This window comes from Crassostrea angulata, chromosome 1 (assembly GCF_025612915.1).
Source record: "Crassostrea angulata isolate pt1a10 chromosome 1, ASM2561291v2, whole genome shotgun sequence".
Classification (NCBI taxonomy): Eukaryota; Metazoa; Mollusca; class Bivalvia; order Ostreida; family Ostreidae; genus Magallana; species Magallana angulata.
In genome coordinates, this window is record NC_069111.1 from 6,799,906 (window position 1) to 6,821,430 (window position 21,525).

The 21,525-nt window shown below is 32.7% G+C and overlaps 2 protein-coding genes across 5 annotated transcripts in view; both read left to right on the plus strand.

Moving 5' to 3' along the window:
- LOC128173423 (uncharacterized) overlaps window positions 1-2,510 on the plus strand; it is a 72,301-nt gene extending 69,791 nt beyond the window's left edge. For both annotated transcript variants that reach the window (XM_052839109.1, XM_052839098.1), the window contains 2 exons: window positions 1,437-1,979; window positions 2,367-2,510. In XM_052839109.1, coding sequence (XP_052695069.1) covers window positions 1,437-1,979; window positions 2,367-2,383 — 560 coding nt within the window. In that variant the 3' untranslated portion in view covers window positions 2,384-2,510. The remainder of the gene's footprint in view (window positions 1-1,436; window positions 1,980-2,366) is intronic.
- Window positions 2,405-21,441, plus strand: LOC128173462 (E3 ubiquitin-protein ligase TRIM71-like). Of its 3 annotated transcripts, none has more exons than XM_052839172.1 (4): window positions 2,405-2,535; window positions 4,614-5,369; window positions 14,402-14,604; window positions 20,476-21,441. In XM_052839172.1, exons 3-4 carry the CDS (start codon window positions 14,505-14,507, stop codon window positions 21,267-21,269), a joined length of 894 nt encoding a protein of 297 aa, XP_052695132.1. In that variant the 5' UTR covers window positions 2,405-2,535; window positions 4,614-5,369; window positions 14,402-14,504; the 3' UTR covers window positions 21,270-21,441. The 3 variants fall into 3 exon arrangements, with proteins under 3 accessions (XP_052695132.1, XP_052695123.1, XP_052695115.1); XM_052839163.1 differs by lacking the exons at window positions 2,405-2,535; window positions 4,614-5,369 and adding exons at window positions 9,985-10,252; window positions 10,343-10,507; XM_052839155.1 differs by lacking the exons at window positions 2,405-2,535; window positions 4,614-5,369 and adding an exon at window positions 9,985-10,507.
- Window positions 21,442-21,525: the final 84 nt, after the last annotated feature.

Below are 21,525 nucleotides of genomic sequence, written 5' to 3' on the forward strand. Positions count from 1 at the left end.
AATTAACACAAACTGTGATTGAATAGCCTAATTTTTTTAGAATTTAATTATTCATAAATAATTGCTTCATTGTTTCAGAAGGGGTTTTGAAGAAGAATAGTTGAGGATGGGACAGATTATTTCCGAAGGCATGTTGCCAAGTGCAAGCAAACAACTCGCCATGCCTGCACCGACAATAATGGCTCTTCCGTGTACTGCTGGAACCCAGCTTGCCTTACCTAATTCAACCTCTCAGCCATCTACAGAACCGGTAGTTGTTCAAGTTCCACAGTTAACTGATGCTACGAAGTATCTTGAAGGCATTTGCCTTAACGAATTGTTTGATGACTTTGTCAATCTAAATGCAAACGTGTTTCACACAGCAATGCAAACAAATCAAAAGAACCCTACTGTTTTAGGAACTGTCAATTTACTGTCAACTTTAATGTCAGTAAACAGTAAATGTTGACTGATATCATGTAATTGATGTGCGGATCAATTGACATGTGTACACATATAATTTGCATTTCATTTTATATTTGTGGAATTTTTTTGTTGTTATTTTATTTATAATACAATGTACTTGTCATTTTTACATATCCAATTATATTATTGTTGAATTTTGATGTTGAAATCTGGTACTTTGTTTGTGATACTTCATCACCTATCTATTATGTGATTTTCAATGTATTATGTTTATTAAACGTGTGATTGAACACTTAAAAATCTTGTGATGGTCTTCAGCGGGACCACTTTGCTTCGCCTCGCCCAAGACGAATTTCCATTTTTCACCCTGGTGTTCGTACTATGTCCCAAACTGCCTGTGTGTGTGTGTGTGTGTATATATATATATATATATATATATATATATATATATATATATATATATATATATATATATATATATATGTATATATATATAAAGCACTGAATAGAATCGACAACACTAGGCATCTTTAATATGCCGGATCAAATATATAGATACTAAGCCAGTAAACTGAATATAGCATATATGAAGCACTTAAAATGGCTAACGACACGAACAATAGATTATATCAAATTTCGAGGACAACCAGTCCTGTCTTCGGGACAAAATAAATAAATTACATGGATAGTAAGATCAAGAGCTACAACTTACATTACTAAGGAAACTATATACAAAACAAAACTTACATTTTAAACCTCCTAAACACTATTTGTCCCTTTTAGTGGCGGATCTTGATAATTAGATGCTGTTTTCCTTTGAAAAGGCACTGGTCTTTCTTAGTGCGACAACAATAGCAAGAGAATGCATTAATGAGCATGCTGACATTACCTACTTGGTCTGAATGCGCATGCCTAGTCATGCTGAAAATATACACAGGTTTAAGCATAAACAACGGCCCACGTGTAAAGCAAATAATGTATTTGGCAGCTTACTTAACCATTTTACTGACATAAACTGTTTTAATCTGTAGGAACAAAGGACAGAGCTGGTCAACTTAACATCGGAGCATCATTACGAAATACAATAGGGAGGGAAAGTACGAGGGAATCTTTCTCTGACCGACGTCGGCGGTCAACTCATCAAATGTCATTTGATAATGCAGATATCCTGAACAAATCTGTAAAATATCTTGAAGAAGCAAAATTACCTAAAGAAGATGAAACAACTGGTGTAAGGTATAGGAAAAAGGGCAGAGGTAAAATGTTACTAGAAAATGAGAGTTCAGGTGTTCGAAAAATTGGTTCTACAGCTCCGGCACAGAGAGATTTCATCGAAAGGGTACGGAAAAATAGAGGTCTTGCAGAGAAATTTAATTTAAATACCTATCAAAGAAATTTAGAAGCGCACAGTTTTGGCCAGTCATTCAGTAGTGGTGAAAATGTAAACATGGAGGAAGATGACATTTATGATGAGCTACCCGCTACAGGGACTTTAGATCGAATGTGGGCCAAGAAATGGCGCTATTTCAATCAGTCTTTATCTGCTACTGAACAGAATAGAAGAAACAGAACTAGTAAGTTTAACCTTTTTAGTTTTATAACTTCTTCATAATCAGTTGCCAAAGTTTGCTGATTGTCATAATACGATGTGTAATGCCATTCGATGTTTTCAGGATAGTGTACATTGCTGATTGTTGATCTCCTACTTTCTTTCGAATAAAATATGATTAGACATTATTCAGAACTTTGACTTAAAAAATGTTATGCTAGTTCTCTCGAGAAAATAAAATATTAATTGGTAATTCAGCAATAAAAATGCAGGTCCAATTTACTGATAACCAAACATTTTATATTCGTTATGCAGTCAATCAGAATTTGCCCAAACTAGCTTGTTGTTTGCATGTAAGCTGTGAGCGCAATGATATTTACCCTACCATACATTTTAAATATTTTATTTACAGATCAGTTTTTGAACTAATCGGATGCAGTCCATGTCAAAAAAAAAAAAACAAAAAAAAAACAAAACAAAAAAAAAAAAACAAACAAAAAAAACAAAAAACAAAGAAACCCAAGAAACATTTGCATTTTAGTCAAAGAAGATGTGGCTCGCTTCAATATTTTAGAAGAAAGGTGAGGGACCCGTATTCATAAAGGAAATATCATGCCGGATTTGTTTGATGCCTAAATGGCATATACTATATGTAGTATCATATTGTAACAATGACCTATATATTAATTTCTGTTATTTGTGCATATTTTATAAAACATTAATTTTGCAAATATGTTTTTAAATGAATCAATATGAATGAATGGAAAAGCAAAAACGTTTATCTCTACGTAAACTTTTTAATGACGTCACAATGATTACAGCACACGCTTATCGTTTGACGGTCACATTTCTGTCCGGTTATGTCAGTTGTCTCTCTCAAAAGTAAATATTAGTAATAAACAGCAATGTTTAAAAAAAAATTAACTTGCTGTCTTTTTAAGATTTTAATTTTTTAATTAAAACATCCTTTTACGATAAAAAGATCAAATTAAGATTTGAAGATTTTTAATTTTGCCTAAATTAAACAGATAATGAACAATTATCTTTATTTTTTATTTTTGGTAGAAAAAAATGCGTCACTTTTCTAGTTAAAATATTTCTTAATGAAATTTCATATGTCAGAATATTTATAATACATACGTATATAATAACAACACAATATGTATAAATTATATTATTTGTTTGATATTTAGATTAAATATTCAATGGCAATGTAAAGGTATTTATGAATTATTCTTAGTTAGTTCATTTTTATATTATATGTTTGAATTATTCTTGCAGTGGTAAATTTTTGTTAGGCTTTTATAAAATGCTGTGCCTTGAAAACAAAACATGTTACCTTCTTGGATTTCGATCACACAAAAAAATCGCTACATCATGTAAAAATCGCTGTAGTACTTGATCAAAAATGAAAAGAACAAAGGAAATCGACGGAGGAAATTCGGACTAAATTAATTTCAAACTTTGATGTTCAAAAACTTATTTCTGTCCATAAGGTCGTTTTGTGGCAAACAATGAAATTATTTAATATGTGATTTAATACTGCTTAATTAGATCTGTCTATTACACGACTTCGGTCTTTTAAAAAAAAATCAATAACATTTACAACATTTCAATAGATATGATAAGATATCTTATTTTAAAATATCAAATGCCTAAATTAAGATTTAAAATAATATATTTTACAGTTTAAATTGTTTCAGCCATCGCCCCAATTGCAAGTTTTTAAAGGGTCTCAGTAGAGACTAAAAAATCACGTAAAATTTTTTTTTTAAAGTTCAAAATGAAAAACATAAGACTATATACACATGTTTGCATGAATTTGGAAAATTTAAAAAACAACACAAAAAAAACCCCAAACAAACAAAAACTAAAACGCAATAAAACAAAAACAGATATGCTTAAATATATTTTAAAATTTAAATGTGAAAAAAGTGTAACATTTGCAAAAAAAAAAAAAAAAAAAAAAAAAAAAGATGCAGAAATAATCAAACAATGAAGAATTTTATGTCAATGATAATAGTTATATTGTTTATGGCTGTAAAACGTTCCTGAGAATGTTCAATTTACATGAATATCTAAGAATAGAAGATAAAACATGCATTTCGTTTCAAGCAAAACATGAGAAAACAAGAGATGTTTGTGAAACACGTATGTCCCCCTACCTTGTAAACATCCACAAAGAAAATGAACGTTAACTGCAAATAACTGGAATTTTTCTACGTCCAAGTGGCATGTCTCTGTCTCAAATTGCACAATCGTACATAACATCGACCTTGACCTAGATATTATCATAATTAATCTGTATACCAAATTTCATTTCAATATGTGTATACAGATACAGGTCTACCAAGAAAATTAACGAAAACTGCAAATAAATAGAATTGTTCTATGTCCAAGGGGCTTAACTCTGTCGAAAATAGCTCGATCGTACCCAATATCGATCTTGACCTAGATATTATGATGATAAACCTGAATACCGAATTTCATTTCAATATGTTCATCTTCTGCGAAGAAAATAAACGAAAACTGCAAATAACTGGAATTTTTCTACGTCCAAGGGCCATAACTCTGTCGAAAATTGCTCGATCGTACCCAATATCAAACTTGACCTAGATATTATGATGATAAACCTGTATACCGAATTTCATTTTGATAGGTTCATCCTCTACGAGGAAAATGAACAGAAACTGTTGGTGGACCGACCAATCGAGAGACATATTGACAGACAGACGGACAGCAGCAAAGCAATATATGCCCTCCCTTCTTCGAATATATCGTCAAAATTTGCACAAATGGAGTTAAAATGAAGTATGTAAAATATCGTTGATACCACCATCTTAATACACAATATACAACCTTTTTACAATTTCAAAATACCGGAACACTCAAATGTACTCTTAATTTGTAATCTTACAATTATGTACATGTTGCAAAGCTAGATTTTATTACTTATCACACATTTTAGTACTTTGAGCAAATTCTCTTAGCTATATGTAGCAAGAAATAAAACGACCGAGGCAAGAAAAATGATTACCAATTTTTGTTTATTAAATCTAAGAATCGTGTGAATTGTTTCCCTCTGATTATTTATCGACACTTCTGCACTGCAATCAGCGGAAGACAGCGAAGTGAATTTTGCTCTTCGGTAGTCTTATCGACTCAGGATCCGGGACTTGAATTAGGATGATATAGAATTAGCTTCCAGGGATTGATTGTTGATCAGTTTCATTAGTGTAGATGCACAATCAGGGAAGTTTGTTGAAATCTCTGGTTGTCTGAAGCAGTGAAAGGCATGTTTGTTGCAACAGACGATCGATTTTGGCTCTGGCGGGAAGAGAAGTCTGCATTGTGTACTGTTATCGCCTCACTAGCTATGTTTAATGTATGGACGACTGAACGTAAGCAACCTCTGGTAAGTAAAATTAATTCTGTATGAAAATTTACTATCTTTAGGTACATGAAGCCTTTGAACAAATGTTCTATCCAGATCCTAACTTTGTTCAAATAAATGAAAAATATGTAAAATCCAATTGTAAAAATACACACAACAAGCACTATGGAGAGCACTGGAGACTTTTTTTTAAAAGTGTATTTGATAAATGACTTATAAAGCCTACAGACAGAATAAGATGTGTAGGATATTATTTCACCCTAGCTCCGACCAGCTGTAGATTCTTCTTAATATGAGTACTTAATTACGCGAATCAGCCGTACTGTATCACATCGCAAAAGTATAAAATCGCGAATGCCATTTTTTTTATCATTATTTCAATATTTTACAACTGTCGGAAAAATAGCGGATATAAATAACATGCGTTTAATTACTTATAATCACCAGTATTGCAGAGACCTGGGCCGAGGGGTCGGGGTCATCTTAGGTCACATCGATAATACATATTACATGTATAATACACAGAAAATTATGACTTTCCTGTTGTGTGAGAAACCTCACGAATCAAAGATTACGTAGGTTGTTTCAAAGATCGAAAAACAGTATTTTTACGATAAATTCTTAAGAATGGTTAAATTGTTAACCATTTATGATACTTATTGTTAAAAAAGAAATCCTGTGTTCGGCTGAATAATTTAATGAGAAATGTTCGAAGCGTGCAATGCTTAACTCCTGCGATATGATTCCTTTTTTTCTACAGAAAAGTCGATTAAGTCGATTATTTTAAGACATTAAATTATTGCTCGTTGTACTCGTTCTCTATTATATACTTTACTTCAACACATATTAATCTTATACACATATTAAAACTGATTCTGTCTATTATCCAACTAAACCAGTGATTAAGATGGTCCATGTTTTAATTTGCTTCGATTTGCACAATCTTTGCATTATTTTCCTGTACTTACAGAAGGCTAACGCCCGTTTCCCGCCTACATTTTACATTCAAATATTTCAGAATTTCTGTCAGATATTCAAAAACTAAGTTTTCTACTAAAAAGTATAATCAAATCCTAATCAATTTATATCAAATAAAATTTGTAATCAAATTATTTATTTTTAAACAGACGTTTTGCTAATGCGGGGTCTTAATGATATTTCATTGAAATCGGTCTCAATGAGTTAGAAAAAATTATTTAGCGGCCAACATGTGCAAAAAAACTCAATAATAATATATTTACAAAATTTATTAAAGTAAAATTTCTTTTTAATTCATATCTGTTAATTATTTTTCGAAAATTTACAAAGCAAAATTCTTTCTTTGGAATATATTTCGGTCTGTAGACATATGTTCCCCCCGTGAAACAACAAACCCTATGGTAAAATTATGCTAAATAACAATAATTAAAACCACTCAAAAGGAATTTTAGTTTCACGGGGGGGGGGGGATGTTTTAAAAAACATTTCAATTTTCCGTTATTTTCTATTATGAAATGAGCTATTTTAACCAATATACAAAGTTATCTCTCTTTGTTTGGCCAAAATCATTTATATTTAATGAAAATATACATAAATGTTTACATTATTAAAAAAAATAACTTTAATTATACAACTTTCAAAAAATGACTTTTAGTTAGGCGGCTAGACAATGCTATCGTTCGCAGTCCTTTAAAGTGTCTCTCTGATAAGCGAAATACCCACTTAAATCAGTCTATAGAGAATGGGAATTTGATCAGCAATAATTTTACAATACAACAACACGTCACTAGCATAGCAAGTACAAGCCATTACGTCAAATGCGTCGATTTGTCTACGGTATTGAAATCTAATTCAACAAAGCTCAACAAAATAATGCCTCTTTTACGTTAGTGGTTATTGTATAGACAGAGATAAACGGAATTCGAGATCAGTCACTAATGGAGGCGGTGGCATTATTGTATTCTGAATAACGTTATTGATGTCTGGACCAATATCGTTATCCATTTTCTTTATATGATAAACGAATTCCTTACTAATGAAATGCATAGAGAATGCATAGAGATGGCAGATGATACGCATGATATTTACATCACAGGCAAATAACCAATATACTTGAAATCTCGACATGTACATATACAAACCTCTTCGTAATGAAATAAAAACAAGGGATGGCTTTGCGTTAAGATGCAATATTTACATTTTTCAATGTCTTTGCCTTTGATAACACTTCGTATCGATTTTGTACTGTACAGCCCAATAAATTCAAATGACGTATAATCGGGGCGCGAGCGGGGTTGGCTTATTTATATTCAAATATTTAATCGTACAATTCCTAAAAGTATAGCCAAATACTTGTCTCTTTCAAAACTTGTACCCAAAATAAAATAAAGTACCTACACGATTATATGCATTAATGATATTGTACATTTTGATATAGTTTGTAGCTCTCATTTCAAATTCTATAGAAAATAAATGTTTAAGGCCGTGTATTTTATCAAGCTTTGGGAGTGTTTTACCTCCAGAATAATTTTTCACTGCATTTACGTATGATGTGATTGTCTTTTAAATAATAATATGGATTTCCTAACACAAGTATTGACAGAAAATGTATAACAACGTTCAATTTAACTGTGTCCCAATTTAAATGCGGTGCTTTCGTCTATTCGTATTTGTATGTATACACGTTCTAAACCATACTTTACCAGCAATATATTTACTTATATGTGCTGTACTTATCGTCCTAAATATGCTCCTGTAATAAGCTATATTTTATATTTACAAATCGATTTACTTAAACTATACAACAAAAATACTCAACAGTGCTAAAGCTAGATCTAGTTAGGGTTTTAATGGATTCGAAATGACTAATACGATACTTTATCATCTCCATCAATTTATTAATTGCTGTTTCGCAGTTCAATAATTGTATACAAAGGGGGAAAAATCCTTTAAAATACATTTTAATTTTAAAACCTTTGTCGATATTAAAGGGACTTAAACACGATTCGACCTCAAACTTTCATTGTTATTTTTCGTTTTTAATGTCTAAATATTTAACATGGCATTGAGTACTTTTATCGTCTCGTCAAAATTTGAAAGAGAAATATCGAGTAACAAGCGATATAGGGAGTTTAAAATTCTCTGATTTGTAGATAAAGCTCCAGTCTAGCTTGTTTTTGTTTACATGTGTGTTGTAATGGCTTAAGTTTCAATCAAATGTGTTGCTTATTGTTGATAATATATTTTATAAACAAATTGAGTTAGTTTTCTTGTTTGACAACAAGCCATATTTTCAAACTAATGGTAAATATTTACATCATTGGAAAGAATTCGAAGAACAAGACTCGAGCTTTGTTTATATATCAATGAATTCTCGTCTTTGGATCTCGCTTGTAACTTTACTACTAACATTGAAATTAATCATTCAATATGCACCTACAGACCAGTTCATACTAGTGTATAAAAAGTAGAACTTTGCAAGGCTAAGAGAAATTGAGAATTTTTGATTTTGTTTTGGAAAATCTGATCAACAAAACAAAAACACCACTTATATGTGGGTTATTATACCTTGAGTCCCATCGGCTTTGCAAGCTTCATTTCACGTAATTAATTGTTATTAATATAAACATTTTACACAGTTGGTGTTTTCATTCGGTTAGGTCATTTGGTAAAGCAATTTAACCCCCTCCCCTCTCCCTCCAAAAAAAAATAAAATAAAAAAAGAAATAATCAAAACCTTAAAACAAAAAACCAGAAACAAAAACAACACACCTTCCCCCCCAAATCTAAAACCCTTTCAAAGCCTTATAAAGAGATAGTTGTATGGAAGGTTATTCTGATACATTTGGGAATAAAACTGCATTTATTCAAAGTAATGCATACTTTGGCACATTGTTAGCTTTTTGTAGACGCCAGGCTATAGCTGCTGACGTAATGGGACAGACATTAGTCGGCACTTAAGATCCACCATCATTCAAATGCATCGCGATATCATTAAACGACTCGCAACCCTTAGACGTATACTCTGTAAACAATGTCTGCTAAAAGTTCTGTGTATATATAGAGATGATTCATTTTCCAACGAACATTTTTTTGACGAACATGTACAATAAAGTGCTACCTGCGTTGTAAGAGCACTATATATTTACTCACCGGAAGAATTTACTTTTGACTAAAATTCATAGCAATTAAATAATTCAAAATTGAATCATTTTTTCTCGACACAAAGTCAAAGTGTCAAGTCACATTAATATTAAGACCAGTGTTAATCCTTTAATCTCATTCACAAATGAGATGGACAAATACATACAATCTACAGCCCTTGCCTTGTTATCAACAGCTCTGGAGTCAACCTGTTCCTTTGGGAATGGATCAATTTCGTCGAAAAAGCTAACCAAACTGGTTAAGAACACGGTGGGTTCCCTATAGAGCAATACCATTGTATATTACTTGCAATGGTTGTATTTGGTAGTGTAGGGCGCAACAGAAGAGAATCCAATAAATCAGGCACCAACCTCTCTCTCTCTCTCTCTCTCTCTCTCTCTCTCTCTCTCTCTCTCGTAAAAAAAGACGGGGGGGGGGGATTTGTAATTGATTTTTTTTAAAGAAATTAAATCATCTTTATTGAACGAGAATTATTGTACAAACATGGTCATTGTATATATCAATAGTCTAAAGTATTAAATGGTCTTAAAAATGAAAAGTTGGTCCATGTGTTCGGATAAAGAACTTAACGTTCGACAGATCTTGCTAATAATGTGCTTAGTCATAGTGAAGAGCGGGGAGTGTTAGGCCTTGCATCATCTCTGACAAATGACGCCTCTGTAAAGTAGCCCTCTTAGTGTGTTGTTCCAGATCAATCCATACCTAGCCTTGTTTTTCATTTGGTTTCACTTGGTGTGCTTTTCACATGATGGATTAGAAAGGTAAATATAAGGTTTCCTCATTGTCGCTCTCGCTGCTGCTGGAAGTGAAAGAGAAAGACCATTACAAAAAATCACTATTTGATCTCATAGCTAGATGACATTCATCGATTGCTCCCTCTAAAAAGGATCACAAGCTGAGTGTGTTGGAATCTGTCATTGCGTGTAAGGCTCTTCTCCTGATCACCGTTACACTGGGAATCTTAACACAGAACGTTCTAGACTTAACAGAAACCATTTAAGCTAACAGTGAATAAGGTAAGGGCACCATGATATAGAGCTGTAGCAGCAGAATAATGTAGCATGTTCACTGAATTTATGGATATAGATTCCCTCTAGAACAAAAGTTACTATGTAAATGTAGAACCATTTTTTTATTGCAACCCGAAAAAGATTTGATTTAACATCACATGTATGTTTGAAGACAATCATCAAAAATAAGGGTTGTGTATTTTGTACGTAGGTGATCAATTTATCTTTAAGATAGTATTGCTTTGAACAAATTTCCAACGATTGACGTCCATCTTTACTATCAAACTTAGAGAGGTCCCGGCAGCACAGACATAAGACGATTGTATTCTAAAACAGCTAAAAGTCTTCTATTTGCCGCCGATTGATTGCCAAAATAGGTTCTGTAGAAATGAAATGATTAAATTTAGCAAAGCGCAAACGGAGAGCGAGCTCTAGGAGAATGCTCACTATCGATCGGCTCTCTGCTGTAAATCACAAAAGTTCCGTTCAATTATTTGATTACAAGTACTAAATTACAGAATAAGGACGATTAGCCCCAATACAGAGTAATGAACTCATCTGCATAAATACATCAGTGTTTGTGTTGGAGCAACACATTTGAAACAAACCTACTTTACCGGGGTATCCTAATACACAATAAATTTTCAAGTAAATGCTATTGATTGCGATTATGTGATAAAATAATCTACAAGTATTTAGTTATCTATGTTTCATAGAGTATGTTTTCAAATTCAAGGATGTTATGTTTGATTTTATAAAATCTGTTTTGTAATTTGGAAAATTGTTTGAATGCGTTTGGTTTTTCCGTCATCGTGCGTCGGTCAGGAATTTTAAAACCTGTTATTTTCTTCTAGGGATTATGCCCACAACCTAAGTACACGTGTATGATGAGCTAGAGTGCTCTTCCAAAAAAGGGCATTTTAGTTCCATTGTCTGGATAAATGCAGGGCTGTATTGGTCAGCAAAATGCATGGCTGCCATGAGTTGTTTTGATATCGTCTCTACACTCATGGACATATACATTGCACATGTACATATATCTGATAAGCTAAGTAAGAAAGATGAATAGGATAATTAAAGGATACTATACAAATCTCGAAATATACGTATGGTTTTGAGGCAAGAGTGAAATGCTATGATTTATTAATTGTAAAATGCATCTACAAAAATGCTCATCACACTCTCCCTTTTTCCTTCAAAAGATAATTTGATTTACCCTTTTCTCAGTACCAAAACACTTAATTCTTTTTCTTGGGAATTTTAATCAATCGGATAAAGTGACCGTCTGTGCCTCCTAAAAAATATAAAATTCTCTTCGGGTTTACCCCCCCCCCCCTTTCAACGCCCGACTCCCCCTCACCAAAAAGAAAAAATAATCCTCCAATTTCATAGATTGTAATTATTAACCTTTCCTTTCTCCAGTGAATCCTGCATTTGCATCATATTCGAATTTAACCTAAAAAATGCACATCTTAGAATTTAAAAGTAAAGCTGCATGTCCTTAAGACTTCAAAGGGCTACTTTGTAAGTATACCTAAAAGTGGAGTACTAGACAGTGCATTTATGTAGCTACATGTAATTGTATTTTATCAAAATGAACAATCATTTTTTCTTGGAAAATAACAATCTAGAGACTAACAAGTAATTGTACGTTATTTTTTTTCTGTTGTTTTCTTTTCATTTTAAAATTATTATTTTAACCTCTTTTGTACCAAAAATCCAGTGAAAATTAACTCCTCGAAGATTTTGTTCAAGGTCACGATAAGCTCCAGTGACCTAGTCTTAGATGTTTGTGAATTAATGATGACCTTGATATATTTTCATTCTCATGTGCGGGGATTGTTCGACAAATGAATATTGATCGAGCTATAAACTTAACACGAAGAATACTTTCATGCATAACATATTTCAATACCATTGCGATGACTATGCATTTTTAACTTTTTAGCCATTAGCACATGCTCCAGCTTTCAGAGGTTAGACAATTTAAACTTTAAATTGAATCACAAGCACCAACCATATCATATATTATAGTTACATTGTACATGTACATTTATATCATATAGTAGTAATTACAATTGCATCTTACAGGCATTAGTTGTCGCGGCCTAAATATATCCAGCACAGAATCTACGTTACTTACTTATTGCAGCGATGTTTTTAGACCTTTGAATTTAAATAACTGCATACATGCTGTTACCATTTTATCCCATAACATTCCAATATCGAAATCGATTCTATATGTAGCTGTAATACCAATGTCGTGTCTATAATGTGGTTAACTCTTTGGCCATACAACTGTAATAAGATGATGCATAATAGGTAGACAGCTTATTTCTTACAAACACCAATTATAATACTTCTGCAATGTATTTTTGTCAACATTGTCCTTGTCTGTCTGTAATGATACGCGCATTAAGATGACTTTTTAACGAGGTAACCAAATTCGGTAAGGTAAATCTTATTCCATAGATTTTTCAGAACTAAAAGATGAATGTGAAGAATATAAATGGTCACTTAAATTCACTATATAGTTTTTGACTTAACTTACTCTTTAGCAACCTTTATCCTGTTTATCATTTAATTTAATTAAAGGAAACGCGTAGTGATATCGATATAAAACATTCAGAAGGCATTTAGTTCGCTAAACATAATATGGAGTATTTCTACCTTTATCGATAACCACGAGTATTTATATTTGCGACATTATTTACATTGGATATTTTTCTTATATATTTCAATTCCCTGATTATTTTAGATTATCGTCTGTTACTCTAAAAAATCATGAACGATATATTGGATTAAAAACATAAGACTGTCGACAGTGTCTGGTTTTGTTTGAATATTGAATACCGATAACACATTATGTTAACCATATGTGATTGCTTAGATTTACACACACACACACACACACACACACACACACACACACACACACACACACACACACACACACACACACACACACACACACACACACACACACACACACACACACACACACACACACACACACACACACACACACACACACACACACACATATATATATATATATATATATATATATATATATATATATATATATATATATATATGCACCTCTAGCCAAAATGTTTCCCTTTTTGTTGAATGTTAATATTTTTTATTAGAAATATTTTTTTTTAAAGATTACACATTCTTATTACATATTAGCGTGGGCATTACTATTTCCAAACTTATTCTGCAGAGAAGTATTGATATAAGCGGCAGTTATGTCTCATGTGGGTTGTATACGTGGGACATAAAATGCCTTGAACCGAACAACTGGACGTAACGAGTGGTTATTTGATAGTAGCAGGCAAGAAGGTCTAGACTTATGAAAGGGTTTACATGTACACTCATTGTAAAGACTGTTTTAACCCAAACTGCTGCATCCAAATTGGAAATTGATTAGTTCGGTCTTTAGTTAGTTCTGGGCCGAAATGGTTGTTAAAGTCTTACCATAATAGTCCCTACGAGTAGCAAATGTCAATTTCACTAAAACTCTAAAAGGAGGCTTCATCAATAAATAAAAAGGAAAGGTTGTCACGAAAGCCAGCAATTACCGCTTCTTCTTTTTTTCACTGAATGTTTTCTTGTGGATTCACTTTTCCAAAAAGCTAGAACAGACAAGTATAAAGTCACGCACGGCGTTTCCCCTCTTAGTCTTTAAATATTTTGGTTATTCATTAATGCTTTTTTTCCGGCAAAGCGAAAGCTTATCGTTTACTTTTAATTATTCATTTCACGCATTGTGCTGAACAAACTGAATGATTGAAAATTACAATGACATGCTGACGTAGTAATATTCAGAATGGATTTTACTACAGTCCTTTCTAAACAATTTTTAGTTTAAAAGAGGTCTTATTTTTTCCAAAGGGCACCTGTTGATACAATGAAGTCAGAAGATGGATAAACATGTTGATGTCAATGTTTTCAATCCTCCCTCGGCCAACGCTTGAATTCACTATCGCATTCAAACATGGAGACGAAGAAAACAGCTGTTATAAGGCATATAGGAAAAAGAGGGCGTGGCAAGGGGCAGTTCATGAGCCCATGTGGAGTAGCTGTCACTCTCACAGGTATTAGTTGTGTTAGTTTCCGCAATATATTCATTTTACCGAGTTCTAAATACGCATAGAGAAAAGTTTATAATTCTGTTTTCATTTATATGGCACTCACTAAGTGTAGAATGATTGTGGGGCTTGCAAAGCTCTAATACCAAAGTTTCTATAATACGGAACATGTTAAGAGTTCATTGAACAAAAACAAATCATCGAAATAGAGGCATACACGTTTTTAACAATGCATTACAATGAAACTTTGTTATCATCGAATTAATAGGTCATTTCGTAGAAATTGATCAATTATTTCAACAACCATTTAGCGCCGGTCAGGCAATCATGAAATCAACAGTTGGTTGATTAGTTTACACGAGCAGTGAACTCATGATACATGTATGTTATCCAGGAAAGCACAACTCAACGCTGTTTTTGCAAATCAATAAACAAGAAAGCAGAGTATGTTTTCTGAGTAGAGAACATCGTGATCGGCATTAGAAATGTATTGGATCTGACTGTGTATTTAATCAGTCCCCAGATAACAAAGTAGGTACATGTAACATTGCAATACATGAATACTGAAGAAACCCCAAGAATATTCCCTTGTCCTCTCGCATCAGTGGATGACTATATTTTAGAGAATAATAAAAACATGATAAGCGTAAAATCTTCCAACATTTTGTACATGCAGGAGTAGGATTGTCTATGTTGTTTGACGTTTTGGAGGAGGTTAGGGGATACAACTTTGATTGGATTGATAAGCATATAAACTTCCTACGCTCTATGTTAACTTAACAATTGTATAGATCTTTTCTTTTCTTTTTTATATGGGTTTTCCGTAACAACATTGTTAGGAAGAACTGTTTTAAAGATTAAACGTTTAATTCGGTTTTCCTGGTAAATTGTTTAATATTTATGACTCGATAAGTAAATCCGCAAAGTTATTTCATAATAAGTATGCACGACTCGTAGAACATGAAACATTTATGCTCACTTTACTAAAGTCCTCTATTTTTTAATGTTGATTTATTGATTATCTACAGTGATTTTATCATCAAAAACTAGTAGTAACTCAGCGCTCTTTTTCACCAAACTATCCCACAGGTGCTTGTGGACTGGACTGTGCACTATCACCCCCCCCCCTTTCTAATTTTTTTTCTTCAATTTTTTTTTATTAATTATCGTTAACAACCCCTTATATATGTCTCCAGCCGAAAAATAAAAGAAATATCACGACTCGGTGGCAGTTTATAATCACACTTGTTTCTCTTTATATAAATAGGGGAAACGAGTGTGATTATAAAATGCTACCGAGTCGTGATATTTCTTTTATTTTTCGACTGGAGACATATATAAGGGGTTGTTAACGATAATTAATAAAAGAAATTAAAAAAAAAAATGAAAAAAAATAGAAGGGGGGGGGGGGGTGGTAGTGCACGGTCCAGTCCACAAGCACCTGTGAACTATCCACGCGATCAGCGCGTCGCTACTGTTTCTTTACCATGTATACTATTTTTCATGTTGTTTTCTTTAAACCTCTTTTCTTATAAATATACACTAGTAGGAATTAGGGGTGAATATGAATATGTAAAAGGTGCTGGCACCAACACCAACGTAAATACCAGTACTTGTACACGCATTCAATGTACATCTTGAGCAATACGCTATTTATAAATCTAAATAGACTCATTTTAACAAGATCTTGGACTTTCGGTATCTTTTTCTTGCGTCAAAAAAAAGTTAAACAATGACGCTGGTTTCAAGTGAAATATACATACTATATATCAGGTTAATATCGCGGTCGGAAAAGATCGCGATTTTTTCAATTTGCAGTAAATCGCGGTAGCTTGAATTCGCGGAAAACAAAAAATTGTAAAGCATTAAATTCAAACCCGATCATGATTATCTGTATATGGTACATGTATATTAACTCACAACGAAAAAAAAGAAATATTTATATCTGGGATACATTTTCAAAATATATTCTGTTGAAAAACAATTATAGTGATAAATAATGAAATGATTTTCGATAAAAACACCGGTTTGTGTTATACCCGTTCATAATTATTGTCAGGTTGATATAACAGTTTTTATTAATTAAGTGCACCCAACTTCTATAATGGAAAAATAGCTTCTGTCAAGTGAGTTTCACACCTTTTTCACGTGTTAGACACTCATGAGGACCATTTATAAACACCATTGGCTCGTTTCATAGAGGGTCGTACGTCCAGACTTAGCGCTGCGCCCGTGTGAATACGGGACTAGTTCGAATATTTGCGTTTCATTAAAGAGCGCATCTTTACGTCCGACTATTAAGCCAAAATTTTACGTCCACCCATAGGGACGTAATCATAAGTAAGCATATATATATATTACATGTATGAAACGACGATTGTATTTTATCATTAATGCGATTTAAGTTACATTTATTATCATATTCTGATACTAAGAAAGAACGATTTATACTTTTAATTCTGGAATTTGATTGTTACGGGAGTTTCTCCGAAATTAATGTGCACACGGGGGTTTCTCCCGAATAAATGTGCACAAGAGAGAGAGAGAGAGAGAGAGAGAGAGAGAGAGAGAGAGAGAGAGAGAGAGAGAGAGAGAGAGAGAGAGATTATAATTCATATAAAATCATTATGTGTTGCATTTTATAAACTTACGTTATATTTTTTCTTAACCATTTTATTTTCTTTCTACATCATTTACCATGAACAAGTTTACATCACATTTAGTAATAACTTTACGTTTTAAAAATCTTTCATTAAAATTGCTTCCCGGGAAAATATTTAACATTTTTGGTAATTGATATATGACCAGTATGTACCTTTAGATGCATTAATTTTGAATGCAATCAATACTGAAAATCGAAGCCGATTAAACTTGCCTATACTAATGCACAGTCATAAACTTAATTTGTGATTCTCTTTTTAAAGTGAAGATTATGATGTTATTGATACATGGTTTAAACTACAAGAATGATTACACATTTAGAGTTTAGAGAAGTCTACAATTCAAACTGATTTGATAAATACTTATTATTTCTAAATACTGGATACAGAAAATGAAACTTGTCATAATACATGTATAAAAGACATTATATTGCGCTAAAATACAAAACATCGCGAAATGATTGAAAAACAAAAATGCATTGATTTTGTTTTATAACCCCTAGAATTCACCTAATTACTTAAAGTGATATATTGATTATTCCATTGAGCACATTACACAAGTCCAAAATAATACCGAGTAAGCCCGCTTTAAATTAGACATTATACATGTATTTTACGGTTAATACATTTAAGATTTCCATGTGTTTTTGACACTAAATAATACTCCTTGCGCTAGTGTTCCAGAAAAAATTATATACACTTTACCATTTTTTGGTTACCGTTTAATGTTTTATATATTTGTGTAATTTAATTTTGATACCATGTGTTTTTTGTCCGGTAAGTTGTTGAAGGAAAAGGAATATTATTTAAGAATTTTAACCTTTGTGTGACACAAGAATTTATCAAATCTTAAATATTTTAAATAAAAATTATTACAATCGCTAGTTCCTCTTAAATTGATCATATTTTCACATGCTTCATACACCTATACTTAACAGAGAAATAGACACAATTTTATGCATGTGCAGTGCTGCGTTGTCATGGACTTATGCTAAAGCTATAGTCTAAAGTCTCTCTAGTTACGCTGCTTTATGAAATGCAAAATACACCCGACTAAGTTTCTGTGTGAGTCTTCGGACTAGACTAAAGTTAGGCCCAAAATTTAGGCCTCTTTATGAAACGAGCCCCAAATCACTTTGAAATTTACCGATAGCTCTGGGCAGACAGATTTAGTCACGCATTACCGCACGTGGCTTGGGTACCTGTTAAGTGTCATGTTTGATTACTGCAGTTCTTTTTTAAAGTTTATGATATAGGAAGAAGAAAGGTTTTGCACAATTATTGTGGGTTATTTGATTATTATAAAGAAGTTATATAAAATCAAAATACTGAAGTACTGACGGGAGTTGATTTTATCGATTATCATTTATTTTAAAATCAATTTATCTTGCATAGCAATTAGTTTCTAGTTTGTGTTTGAATTACGCACTTTTTTATAATACATGCATGAATTTTTTGACTTTTCCGACAAGAATTTCGAGAAACCCCATATGAATCATGTTGTGTAATATTTAAAGAGAGATTTCAACTACTAGTATGTATTAGTTATCGAAACAATTCTAAAAATTGTATGGATCCAAACACTATTGATATCGAACTCTGGTCTCGTTTAATTAGACGCTCGGCTGTCTCCGTTAATATCTGACAAGCAAGAGAGCCCCCTCTCTGCTTGTCGAAGATTTACGGAGACAGCCGAGCGTCTGGTTGAACAAGACTATATTAACTCTGGCGTAGGAATACATGAGACTACAAATATATCTAAATTGTTCGTAGTATGTAAAATTTGACTATTTTCAAAGTGTTTATAGATAAATTTCGTTGAAAACAATCTTCAGCATACATTACATCGAATTTTTTTCTATTATTTTCAAGAACTTAGTTTTGTCAGCGGTGATGATTTGTGCTTAGGTCCAAACACTGTTTCACTTTCGGTTTGCCAGAGTAACTGCATAGGAGAGTTGATTATAATCAACTCCCAAAAACGAATTGTCCCATGTATGCCTTGTTAGATTTAGTCAAAACCGGAAGTAGAGGGAAAATATGAAGGGAAAATGAAAGCATGTCTCCATTGGGGGATCATAAAATATTTTCAGTTAGTTACAATAGCAGTTGTCTGTTATTATGATAGACCGCATAATACCATTATTTTTCCTGAAAAAAAATGCTAATATATTAAGCGGGGTCAACTATATTGCAATGCCATTAAAACTTAAACATATTTTGTGTTGTGTGTTTTCATGATAAGATAGATGATTTGTAGTAAATCCTATTCCTTTATCATTTTTTTATCATTAATATACTCAAACAATTATTCACTATTAATAGTCTGTCCCAAGTTATTGCTTCCATCACTTTTTGATTATTTGTAATAAAAATACACATACCTGTGAAAGAAATGCTGTTGAAATCGATAAAAGGGAAAATATCCAAGATATCTTCATTGACATATTATGATTTTTCACTCATAAAAGTTCACAGGAACATAAACAAATTTCTTACGGAGATTTATGATGGGAAATGTTTACATCTTTTCTCCATTCGGAAGTACTCGGGACACCTCGAACAAAATTTCAACGTTACCATTCGGGCTTATTCATGGCTGATGCAATACAAAATCTCCGTAGACTTTTTATTTTGGGATGTGTATTGAAACCGGAAGCGGTAGAGGGGGCGTTTCAAAAGAGATAATCTGGACATTTTTCATATTAGTGGATGAACGAACGTAGTTTGAACTCAAAGGTATTCATGATTATGGAAATATAAAGCGAAAAGTAACTCGGGACAGAGTATTATAGATGTTAAATTCGCTGAGTTTTGATTTCAGCGAATATAGCGAAAATTAACTCCGAGAGTTAATTTCCTGCTATACAGTAGGTTGCGTAGCCTAGTCAAAAGCAAGACAAATCTTGTTGATTTCACACAGCCATGGCCGAGTGTCCAGCAATGAAATAGACAGATCTACGTCACATTGCTGTTTGACACAACTATTCAAAGTCCAAGCTCGGGTATAAATGGTTCCAAGATAAAACCGATAAAACGACCTGCATTTTTTGAGAAACGATTACATAGTCATTGACATCTGCACTTTTGTAAAATTATCTAAAATATTTAAATAGAAAACATCATTGTTGAATATTGAATAAAAAAATATGGAAAAATCTTTAATATTATTGTTTGTGTTTGTTTGTTTTGTTTTTTTTCGTTTTTTTATTTGCAGGTGATATTGCTGTTGTGGATACAGAAAACCATCGAATTCAAATCTTTAATGAAAACGGTAGCTTTAAATCAAAATTCGGATCCAAGGGGTGTAAAGTGGACCAATTTAACTACCCCCTGGACATAGCAGTCACAACTCAGAACCGACTGGTGGTGACGGACAGTGTCAATGCCTGTGTTAAGGTGTTCACCATTGACGGCCAACTAGTACAAATGTGCGGGGGAGATTTTGATTTTCCTTATGGAGTAGCAGTGTCATACGACGGATATTTCATAGTTACAGATATATTTAAACACTCTGTCATAATACTCGACCCTGAAGGGAGTCCCCATCACTCATTTGGAGGATTCGGGTCAGGGGTCAAGCAGTTTGATCACCCGTATTTTGTAGCAGTCGATCAAAGCAAACAAATCATTGTGACCGACTCTGGAAACAGTAGCATTAAACTTTTCCACTTTGACGGTAAGCTTTTACGAATGTTTTCACAGAACGATTTTAAACTAATCAATGAAACATTTTTAAATCTGCAAGGACTGTGTCTAGACGGTGATGGGAACACAATTGTGATATGCAACAGTAATATATATATTCTGATTAAAAACGGACGACTTTGGGAAATTCTAACGACAGAGGACGGGGTGTTTTCTCCTAAGTCGTTGTCCTATTCTCCATCGGGATATTTAGTTGTGACGCAGTACGACACTGGGAAACGTCACGAGCTGACAGTCTTCCGGTATAGACAAGAGGATTTCCGGTCGCTCAATTCCGCGCAATTCTATGCAATCTCCATTTAGTGTTTCAATATTCATTTTTTGTAATACACGGTGTATTAATATTGTGTGCTAGATATTTATTCTATACTGTACGAAAGTAAAGAATTCAATAAATATAGCTGAACAACTGGAAATACCTTTTAAGTGCATGTATTCTTTACTAAAACATCAACATGATCAATATCACAGTAAACTAGAATATATATATATATATATATATATATATATATATATATATATATATATATATATATATATATATATAAAACAATGATCT